The 11,855-nt window shown below is 44.6% G+C and overlaps 1 protein-coding gene and 1 long non-coding RNA gene across 2 annotated transcripts; one reads left to right on the top strand and one right to left on the bottom strand.

The window, feature by feature from the left end:
* Positions 1–2,779: 2,779 nt before the first annotated feature.
* Positions 2,780–5,306, bottom strand: LOC129603380 (uncharacterized). The gene is made up of 3 exons (XR_008693174.1): positions 5,202–5,306; positions 4,453–4,688; positions 2,780–2,951 (listed from the first exon to the last, which is right to left on the bottom strand). It is a non-coding gene; the product is annotated as an uncharacterized LOC129603380 (long non-coding RNA).
* A 74-nt stretch (positions 5,307–5,380) lies between these two features.
* meox1 (mesenchyme homeobox 1) lies at positions 5,381–11,631 on the top strand. Its single transcript, XM_029135533.3, has 3 exons — positions 5,381–6,103; positions 9,160–9,332; positions 10,854–11,631. Exons 1-3 carry the CDS (start codon positions 5,608–5,610, stop codon positions 10,974–10,976), a joined length of 792 nt encoding a protein of 263 aa, XP_028991366.1. The 5' UTR covers positions 5,381–5,607; the 3' UTR covers positions 10,977–11,631.
* The last annotated feature ends 224 nt before the right edge of the window (positions 11,632–11,855 follow it).

An 11,855-nucleotide genomic window follows, 5' to 3' on the forward strand; every position in this document is an offset into this window, starting at 1 on the left:
GACACTCACTAATATAGAAAAAAATAGATAAATAGAAAGACCAAACCTCTCCTGGCTCCCAAATGTGTGAAGGTTGAGGCTTATTTGAGCTGTTCTATGTGAAGCCACTAGAGAGCACTCTCCAATTGATTTTTCATGGGTGAGGTATTCTCTCATACTGTGGCCTGTAGCTGTGAGAGAGGAGTGAGAATGTGGCCGGAATAATAGGTGCCAGTGAAATGAGTAGCTGGCTTCTACTGTCAGACTTGGCTCATATTTTACGGCGTGTGGTCATACTGTGGCAGTGGGGATATTAGTTTTTGCGGCGGGGTGTTGGTGAGGTAAAGATTAGCCGTTTTTATTGTTGTAACGTTATCCAACATGGAAGCTGGAAAACTTTAACACGCTTGAAGTTGGTTCAGTCAGAATTAGGAAGCTCCATCGATTTAGTGACGTACAAAAGATTATCAGAAATGTAGAGAGATGTAATATGTGAATTAATTGAATTATAAACTATAAATATATGTATCTACTTATTGTCTCAGTTTTGCTTGGTCTATATTTAATGTTTTGGACAATAAATTTGATAAACCACTCTGTGCCCCGAAATGAATTCCACCAAGCAGGTTCTAGGTCTGTTTTGCAGCCAGTGCTGTTTTTTTTTCAGCTTTGTCTTTGTTTTGTGCAGAGACATTGTCGTGCTCATAGTCGCCTTATTGTGCTGAAAAGCAAATTGTTTGCAACAGATTGAGGGTTTTCTTTGAAAATTGAACCAGTGTGTGCACCAGCCAGGAAATAGCACTTACTTTGTTACTTTGGGACTACTTTTGTTTTTTTTCAGGCCTTAAATGTCCCCCGACATCTTTGCATGACAGCTTTGCTGCCGTTGGTTTGTAACTGTATGTGTGGTTTTCCCACTTTTAAGTTGCTGTGGATAAAAGCATTTTTCCAATAACTTTGCTCAAGTCTAAATCACAAGTTTGACAGTTTAGCAAAAAAAGCACAACAGTGCAGTTAAATCGGTCTGACTGCCACAAGTTTTCAAAGCCTTGCTTGATTCTCCACACATCTCCTATAAGGATAACAGAATCTGTCCTAAAACAATACTGGTGGAATTCTGGCTACTTTTCTTTGGTTTAGTGCAAAAATGCAACGCCGTTTTAATGACAGGTCCATTTAAGCTAACGTTAGCTGGAGCATTAGACAGACGGATATGTTGCTCAGAATAAGGATAAATCTCTTGTTCTTCTTCTGTGCCTGATAAATATAAAACTTCACCTTCAGAGAGACAAAGCCGTTAGTCTGTGACCAACATGTTCTTGATCACAATTATGATGGATCTTCAGATTAGAATTTCACACAGATTTACCGTGGTATTAACTGGATTTAACCTCCAGGATATTCCCTGAACTCGTACAGGAAAAATGGTAAACAGTTTAATAATACAAAATGATGAGAGACCAGATCCTTGGAGAGCTATAATGCTCCCTCACAATAGTGAGACCCTGTTGCCAACACCTGATTCCAATCATATGTGATCATATGTGATTATTAGCACCTGTGGGTGTCCCTTCCACCTCCTACGCAGCTCTAAGTTACTTGCAGACAATGCATTTTCAGACCATCGTCAGACGGTGTGCACATTGCTCCTAGTTTTGATACAATATTGGAACAAAGATAGATTTTATGATGGATTGGTTGGTAAGTCGGTCAGACATCCTGAAATTTTATATCAGCGTCTGAGCCAAGTCTCCGCAATAGATCCCTTAGTAAAAATGCTGAGAGCTGTAGTGTTGTTGTTGCCAGGCATTACCTAAGTAACATGTACTTTGCTTTTGGAAAAGCTCCTTTCTTCATACTGTTTTTAGGATAATTAAGTACCACAAACAGTTTAATTTGTTGGTTTGTCTAGATTAAAGGCTGTGTGTTTAAAGTATATTAAAGAGCCCTGTGAATTTTAAACGTGCATCCTCAAAGTAAATTAATAAAAATGTTTGGCTACTTGATGGCAAATCTGGCAACTACAGCTGCAACCCATAAAACCATTGTTTTGAGAGAGAGAGAGAGAGAGTTGGTGGAGACCAAAACAAGGGATTTTTATTAAACCAAATCCCTCAAACATGAAAGTCACTTCTGTTCTCACCCTTTAATTTAAATCAAGTGTTCCATTCTTCCTCACAGTCTCTTAGTCAGAACCCGGGGTCCATCACTTGCTTCAGGTATTCCAGTTGGCAAATCAAGACCAGAGATGCAGAAAAATGTGTTTCACTTAGGTTTAGGAACATTTCTCAGGTCATTGCACAACATATTTACAAATTGTACATAATAGCTGTATAATAATGCAGAACATGCTGAAGCAACAACTACATGAAAAAACGTGATTGTGCTCTGTGGTGATGAAGGCTGCTGGCCATGTGCAGGACCGGAGGTTTTCATTAACCCAGTCTTTGGAGACTTTAATACTTTCCTGCATCCACTTCTGTACTTTCAGTGGAACAGAAAAGATTGCTGTCTGACTTCTAATAAGTTTCAGCTACCAAGCATCTGAAAGTTGCTTTGTGTTCCGCGGAACCCGAGTCCGTGTTGTGATTTGGTTGTTGGCTATATCAGCAGGAGGGAAAGAAACCAGTAGTCATGTTTACTGGCTCCTATTAGCGCGTCAGCTGGTGAGAAGGATACAGTTACACAAGCAGGCACTAAGTAAATTAGCCAGATATGAGAGGCTGCTCAGAGCCAGGAAGTTGTTGTGCATTCTTGAACGTTTTTTTTTTTTATCTTAATCATGATTATATTTATTATATCAAGCCCATTATCCCCACAGTCCTTCATTTCTTCACACATTCTTCCCCCCTCGTCCTCAGCACAGTAGCAGAGATAAGAGGCTCCCGCAGTCCAGTGAGGCCCAGGTGAACGTGGGGTCACACTGGTTCACGCTGTCAGACAGGAGAGAGTGATGGAGGAGAACGATCCTGCTGGTGTCACAAAGATGGATCACACACACACACACACACACACACACACACACACACTACTGTCAAAGTCTAAAACTATGTGTTGAACTTGTGCAAACATGACAAAGATGCATTTTATGTCCATACAGTAATGTTTGCTCACTCACTCCCCTTTACTTTCTGTGTTAAACCAACTTCCCTCCAGCGCGCGCGCGCACACACACACACACGCACACACACACACACACGCACACACACACACTGCTAGAGTGACAGAAACAGGTTGTCAGGCGGGTGAGGGTAGATGTGACTCATGCCCAGCTCATTTATCTGCAGACCATGATGTGTATGACTGCGTTTACTCCTGGGTTTCTCACACTCGTATATCACTGGTGCGTAATGAAAAGATCTGCATCTCACTGATCAAGCGTCGGAGCAGGATGGATGTTATTTTACATTAAATCCCATTATGTGGCCGTCTGAAGATGCAAATTGTTATGAGTTTAATATTTTAAAAGGCTCAGTAATATGATGTGATTCAACTTTTCAATGGACAGATCTCCTGTTTATAGCAGGTATAAAACATGTGCACCTTTAAGTGATGCGGACTGAGCTGCTTTATTAATTTAACGAGGAAGTTAACATTGTCAGTGTCATTTAGCCGTGTGAGTAGTTACAACCCCACAATATAAAAATAGACCTGAAAAATAACGCTGTGACTGGTTCTAAACATTTTAATAATGTGAAATGCTTCTTTTGGACTCTTTGACAGACGTGCAAGCTCTATATCAAACCTTCACTTTCTCTGAGTCATATGGACACCGGCGTATATTTTTACAGCGCACACACTCTAATTTACACTGACACACAGATGGCCCCTGCTCTGACCACAAATGTAGTGTAACCCCTGCTCCCTGCGGTGCGACCAGGCCTCAGGCTGCCAGTAAAAGCAATGGATGCTTCATGGCTCAACAATTCGCATGGTAAATGGAAAAGGTTTGCAGTGTGACCTCAGACATGCTCCTTTTGTGGTTCTGTCCAGTTCTGCTTTTATTGTGTTCCGTTTAATCCGGTCATCGCTTTTTGACCCCTTGTTTGTTGTCAGATGAATCTTTTGTGGCATTGACACACTTTACAAAAGATTGTGAGACTGTAGAGAACAATAACTTTGAGCAAGTGAAACTTTGGCCACTATTTTTTAGGTTCGTTTCCTTGAACCACCTCTTCTCTGCTACTGTCTCTTTAGAGTGAGCCACCTTTCCTCCTGTCTGTGAGGTCAGGAGCAAAGTGAGGACACAAGACAAACCTCACCTTTCAAGAATGAACAAAAGGGGGGTTGGACTGCATTTCTGTGAAAAGTGGTTCAGTGGGTTTATAGGGTAACGGATATGCTGACATTGAGTCAACTCTGGTCTAGTCTACAAAGGTTTTAGTGGAATTAGAGAAATGACTTCATAGGGATGTGGCTTCTCTCATGAATAGTGTGCAGAGTTTAAAAACTGGCAGAAAATTGAATAATTACCTTGTTGCTTGATTCATACGTGGTTCATCTGCATGGGTTGGCTGGTGCAGCGTGTTATCTTAGACGTAGTAGAGAACAGTCTTTAAATCTAAAATATGGGCTTGTGTTTTTAAGATATTGCCCTGAAACTTCATATTGTGTTTCGCTAAAGTGGGAAAACCTCTATTGGTTATAGAGGTGTCTATAACCAATATCACATCCAGTCCTTCATCACCTCAAAGCGAAGGAAAGTCCAGCTGTGTCTCACACACACACACACACACACACACACACACACACACACACACACACACACACACACACACACACACACACACACACACACACACACAGAGTCATAAAAATAGGAAGACAAAAAGACTTTTTAGATTGAATAGGACAGGCAGGGATCAGGGGTGCAGTGGGAAACTGTTAGGGTTAACTTTCATGAAAAGGGTGTCAAAAAAGGGACTAAATTGGGTGTCAGAATGTGCTAAAGAGCTGACATAAGTCAGGGTCTCCAGCTCCCATGTGGGTGGGTGCTCACTTTATATTTTACAGGCAATGTCCCTTTAAAACGCTCGGCGTCTGGAAAGCCCATTAGATGTGCATATAAAATTTCCCCTGTGATTAATAGTTGATGAGGCAGGGTTGGTTGGAGGGTACTACCAACATGTGGCCGGCAGGGCTCCTCCTCCTCAATCTCACATTACACTCCATAAACTTGCCACTCTTTCCCACCTATACGTTTAAAAAGGAGGAGGTCTTACTTGTCAAGAATGCCTTAGAAGAGTTGTGAAAACAGCCAGCCCAAGGAGGGGAGTCATGCAGTTGCGGATGCAGCTCTCCTGCCGAGCCACAAGCCAGTCAGATCAGTCAGGGAGAGGGGTTGTGTGAGTGGAGGACAGCGGCTCCAGAGGACGTCACATACTCAGACCGAGGGGAAGCGCTGTCACAGGAAGGCGTCCGTCCTCACACGTTCTGGACTCAAAGCGTCAACAGCCTCTGACAGAAGCGCTTGTTCCAGCGGTGGATGAGGTGAAGCGATGCTGTGCCTGTAGGCTGCCGAACCGGATGCCCCTCAGTGACAGCGATAGAGATTTCCAGTCCTAACTCGCTCTCCAAGACTTGTGATAATTAAGTATTGAAGCGCGTGTGCCGAGCGCCTGCATCGCCATGGATCAGCCAGCCAGCAGCTGCATGCGGAGCGCCCACCCCAGCAGCCCTCTGTGGGGCTGCATGCGGAGCCCTCACTCGGGGGTTCCTGGAGCTAACCTGCAGTCGCCGTACCAGCAGGCCCCGTTCGCCCTCCACCAGAAGCCTGAGTTCCTGGCCTACACGGACTTCTCCGGCTCCTGCCTGCTGCCGACGGCGCCGCACCCAGCCTACCCTCGCGACGACAGACTGTACCAGGAGAGCCAGTACCAGAGGGCCGACTGGCAGTTCAACCCCTGTGAGACGCGGCTCAGGGCGTCCGAGGCCTGTCCGCCTGCTGTTACGCCCTCGGCGGTGGGCGGCGGCGGGAGCGGAGGGCCCGAGTTGGACAGTGTTACTGGGGAGAGGCTGCCCGGGTCAGTGCCCGGGTGCCTGGATGGAGAGTACTCGCCTCAGAGCGTGGCGTCGGCCGACTCGGACAAGAAGAGCTCCAACAAGAGGAAGAGAGAAGTCACAGGTGAGTCTGTACTGAGTACGGAGTACTGGGAAAGGGAGGGGGGCGTAAACACCAAATCAAAAACACCAAATTCAAAGATACTAAACTCAATGCTCCAAATAAAATCCCCGCTGTTATCGGACGTCACCAGAGTGACAGGGTTGAGCATTTCTTCTGCCCTGTGTCACATCTGGCTTTGACTCAAATAATCTCTCACCAAATTGGCACTCTCAGCGCGTCGCTATGTGAAAGGTGAGTAGGTGACAAGACTTTTGTGTTCTAGACACACTCTCCAAGTAGCAGTTGCATCCTCTTATTGTTAAAGCGCTTCCAAAGGCCTGGAATGATTAATATGGCATTTGAATGCGCCGTTGCGCTGCTGTATCCGTTGGAAATAGACCATTGTTTCACATCAGCGCGGTCACTCAGGATCATCAGGCTGCTGTGGAACAGAGTTTAATGGGGCTTCAGACCAGATTCAATATTTAGTGTAGTTTTGTCCTTATAAATATATGAAAGTAATTAGTTGGGCATGAACATGCTAGCAATCAATTCACATTAAAATACTTTTTGCATTGTAGTTAACAAAAATTACCATAACATTCTTCATATATCTTCTCTGAGTGTGAAACTGATACACTAACATTGAAACAGTATTACTCCATGCAATTTATTCCGCCTGTGAAATTTCACACTTGCCGATCGGAAGCAAAGTCTCCGATCTCCAAGACCGTATTTCAGAACAGAAGACTGAAGTGGTTTTTGTTTTTTTTTTGTTTATATGGAACAATAGCTGCAGATGCTCTTGTACACATTAGCATAATAAAAACAACATCTGGAACATTTGTGTTTAATCTGAAGAATAGTTTTCCTAAACTCAGGGAATCGTCCTTGTTTTACTTTGTCATAAAGGTTCAGATATCGACCTACACTCTGTTGGATGCTCAGCATATTATTTGTGCTGAATAGTTAGCAAATAGTACTAGTTAGCATGAATAGACAGTAAAAAAGAGAGGTGACCAATGTCTGCAACAGGCAGAAGTCTAATTGAAGAGGAGGGGGTGGGGGGTCTGGTCGCCCCCCTATTACCTTATTGTAACCTCCACTCACTACACTGAAAACAAGCCAGACCACGTCTGGTAAAATCACTTCGTCTGTGAGCCCACGTCCTACATTCTTATCCATTGACATTTTCCTGTCGTTAAGCCGTAACACAATCTCCCAGTGAGTGCATGCAGCATGTCTGACCACTGCACCAGCCCTCGGTTCCAGAAAGGAGCCGATCAGCCCCGCGTCGACTAGCTGGTAGAGGAGCACAGATGAGGAAAATGTCCTGAAGGCGTTCACATTGTGCAGTCGCTCCACAGTCTGGAAATGTGGCGCTCACAGAACCCTGAGCTCAGACCTGATATTACAGATTCAGACTTTACCCAGTAAAAAGTTCACGATGCAGTAATATATCGGTTTTGATATAGAATAAAACACTGACACTTCATTCATTTATTAGCGGTGCATAAACACAATTATTTTAATGTCCCTGATTACGGCTCTGTAACTGTGTGTTATTAACACTCAACTGATAATTCAGCCTCCCACTGTCACATGGACGACGTGATCAAGCAGAGGTGTCACTTTCACCTGCAGCGTGTGCTTTAAAACAACTTCTACTTCACAGCGGCCTTAATTCAGTCCTGATTAAGACAAACTACTTTTACGCCGTCCGCCCAAAAAGCACCAAATGCTGTTTGTGTTTGGGACCCTGCTGAGAGCTGAAGCCTTCTCCCTGCAGGTTTACGGCCTCTGGCTGTGCAGGATATTTATTGGGGGCCTGTTTAGTGTGGGCCCGTTTGTGCCCTGCCAGGTGTTCAGCCTGACGCAGCTCCAGCAGGACCCGACCAGGTCCAGGGTGCGAGCGCGTCATTACCGAGATGGGAGCGGCGGCGGGAGGCCTTTTCCAGCGCACGCTCGGCCCGTTGCACAATTAAGCATATATGCACAAATTACACAAGCGCACACGTGTCCCGCCGCTCTGCCCAGTCACATCTGGATCAGGTACCGCAGACCGTTTCGCTTCCTGGCCCGATGCTCTGGCAAGAACCAGGCGAAGCTTCTCACTTTGACAAATTAGAGCCATTTTCTGGAGATTACATCAGCTGCTAGTGTTGCTACCAAGGCACAATTATGACCCAAACTCATTTCTCTTAGTGCCCGAGAACAGTTTTATCTAGAATTAAATCACATGGCTTTAATTTAATAATTACTCCGGAAACTGCGGATCACATTTACTAGTTGACCACAACAGCTGGTAGAGGTGCTCAGGCGTTTACTGTCACATAGAGATGAGTTAATGTGCATCTCTCTCTCTCGCTCGCTCTCCGCGGGGAAACCTTCTGACACTCACGCATGTAGCACTCCGACCTGGACACATCCGCACCTTTGTTCTTTTGTTAGAGGCTTTAACGATGTTCCGCCGCATTCCTCTCCTAACTCAGTCCCTCTGTGGCCGGCTTGGTGGCCCCTGCCCTGTGCCAGTGTGCGCTCACACGCAACCCCAAGGAGCGCACAAATGCGCACATTTGTACTCGGACAAGGAAAAAAACATAAAGATAAAGCGCCAAAAAATACACAAACAGTCAAATAATCAGCAGACACACACACGCGGGTAAACAGGATAAACAGGAGCTGGGATCAGGGTGGTCTGTGTTAAAGTCCTGCTTTGGGTGTTTACAGTTCAAGGGGCCTCTTATTAAAAAGTCTTTGGAGTTTGCTTTGCTGGTCCAAACATTCGGCTTCACAGTCAAATATAGGCTGGTCACAAAATGACACGGGAGCTAATTAAATTCAGATTAGCGGTGAATACCCTGAAAACAGAGGCTTTAGGTCGGACATCAAACCGATGTTCAAATAAAACAGGACAGCGCGTTTCTAGAATAACATTTATTATAATTAAAAAATTACACACTAACTACAAATACATTCCAATCGAACGATAAACGCCAGTGTTTTCTTTTGGCAGCATCACTGAGGGAAGGTACTGTGCAGCTGTAAGAGGATGGTAAATGCATCTCTTTTTCCAGATAACCAGGACTCTAGCTTCAAGGCGGACTCCAGCTGCAAGGCCCGCAAAGAACGCACGGCGTTCACCAAGGAGCAGCTGAGGGAGCTGGAGGCCGAGTTCACCCACCACAACTACCTGACCAGACTCCGCCGCTACGAGATCGCCGTCAACCTGGACCTCACCGAGAGACAGGTACGGGCGGGTTGCCTCATTTATCTGTTCCCAGAAAACCACAGTAAAGTCACTAGGAGCAATTATTATTAATGCTACAATGAAAAGAAATTTGTTCACATTATGCTTTTGGTTTGGTTTTCTCAGCAGCAAAACTTAAATGATAAATATTGCCCAAAAACAGATGTAATAATAAAAATGACTTCCCATGCTCGTAAAATAATTTCAAATAAAAGTAAAGATCATCTCGAAGGTGGACAATTTTATTAATGTGACTTCTCCGTAGTAACAATGTGGCATAAACATGGTTGCATTTAATTAGAATGGATGTTTTTTCCAGATTATTCTTTATCCTGCGGTTGCAGCAGAACGACGTGCAGCTCTAATGAGCGCCCGCAGCTCCAGCCTCGAGCAAATCGGGCGAACATGTGTCGATGCAGCTGGATCAAACCCCAGTCTGTCTGTCAGGCCCAGTGTCCCGTTCTCCTAATGAGGCCACGGTGCCACAGTGACCACACATACGGCCGTCTGCTGCTAAATCTATCTGCCAGACGCTCGCGCGCTCGCTCGCTCGCTCGCTCACAGCCGGGTCCCATCTTCACTCAGCGCTCCCACTGCAGCTCCTGGAGCGTTCCAACTCATCCTACATGCTTTGGCGCTTTGCCGCCTCTTCAGTCATGATGAGCATAGGAACTTGGAGACGGGGAGGCTGCAGTATGTGGGATTAGATTCAAGTCCCAGAGATGCAGAAGGGGGGCTGCTAGAAGTGGGATGAGCAGCGGTCAGTCAAAGCCTCCTTGACCTGAGACATTTCAGGCAGATGTGAAAATGAAATCAGGAGCTTTTGCAGTTGTGCTAGAAATGAGTCGAATCATTTGGGCCACAGTTGTTTGCAAATAGAATAATTTTGGTTCTGCTTTTTGATTATAGCTTTTAAATGCGTGAGGACGTGTTCTACATTCATCGTTGTCGTGTGTTAATACTGATCGTTTGCACTTTCTGTCACCTTTTTTAGGACTTTGTAAAACCTAAAACCTCGGGTGGACGTCTTTAATCACAGACTCTGTGCCACAGACCTTTCTCCTTCCTTCTCCCTATAATTTTCTCGACTCTTAGGAAGTGTATGTTTCTGTTTCTATTCTTGGCCGGACAGTTAAAGCATGATATCATGCTCATTTCAGAGCAGTGCACAGACACAGATGAGCGCGAACCGCACCGTGATTAAGCCGACATCCTGAGAGTTAACTTCTTTGACCTAATCTCTTCGTGACTGCATTTGAATTTTTTTTTCATTTATTCTCCTTGCGAGGTCTCAAAGCGTGCAGGTTGTTATTCAGCGCTGGGAGATTTGTATAGATTATTTGTCTGGTTTTCTAGCAGTGTGACTTTGTTACTTTCCCCAACCACAGTTTGAGAATCCTAAGCCAGACTGTTGCTGATCATATTAAAAACAAAAAGTTCTTAAATTGGATTTATTTGTTATTTAAAGGTAGTATTTCCATCAATGAAGTTTTGACAGATTCCTGTACTTTTCTGCTGCAGGTGAAGGTTTGGTTCCAGAACAGGAGGATGAAGTGGAAACGAGTGAAAGGAGGGCAGTCGGCTTCACCCAACGATCAGGAGAACGACGACATAGACTCCGCCGCCTCGCCCAGTTCTGAATGAATGAGCCCCTTTTGTTTCGGTTCCATTTGGGCTTTTTGGCAAAGGAGATGAAAATGACCTAATGACACAGAGACTGTGCTAACCTGGACACCACTGCAACCCAATGTAACCACTGCTCATCTCTTTGGGAAGCTTGAGGAAGAAAAGAGATATTTAATTTTTTATTCCCAGGAAGAAATCACTGAGCATCTCCTTTGCATTTTGTGTTGTAAATACTTGGTATGTCTCTGATGAGCTTCATTCTGGTATACGTTTCTAAACACTCTGTCGTTGCAGGCCGCCCTCTTGTTGCAGAGAAAATACTTAGAGTCATTGTAGATCAGTGACACAGTCCATACAGCAGCTCCACGGCCAGCGATGACATATCAGCCCGTGATGTGATTGTGTTTGAGTGCATCCCCTTTGGTTATAATCACGGCCTCTGACGCTTGACTACAACCACCTGGGAAACTTCAGACTGCACAAGTGTTGCCAAGCCATAAGTGCTTCAGAATCACATGTTCCTTTTTCCTAGAATATAGTTTTTCTGTCAAACATTTTTTTACTATTCTTTTTTTATACATTTTGAATGTTATTGATAAAACACAGATGTTGCCTGTTTCTGCAAATAGAATAAATCATCTGCTCAAAACTGGGGAAAATATCTTTATAATTTCTTTCACCTGTATCAGTTGTGTAATGGTCGTCAGCGGGCGTGTTTTCTGGGATCATGGTTGTATCACGCGCAGACGTACCTTCAGTCAGACATCGTCTTAGAATAACTGAGGACGTGCGACCACAGTGATAACAGAGGGACCGTTCGCTTCCCTTTTGCTTTTAAAGTTGGTCACTGACATCAAAGGTAATAAATCAAGTGTGTGTGGTTCTGCACCAGTTGTG

The sequence above is a fragment of the Betta splendens genome, chromosome 19 (genome assembly GCF_900634795.4).
Source record: "Betta splendens chromosome 19, fBetSpl5.4, whole genome shotgun sequence".
NCBI classification, from domain to species: domain Eukaryota; kingdom Metazoa; phylum Chordata; class Actinopteri; order Anabantiformes; family Osphronemidae; genus Betta; species Betta splendens.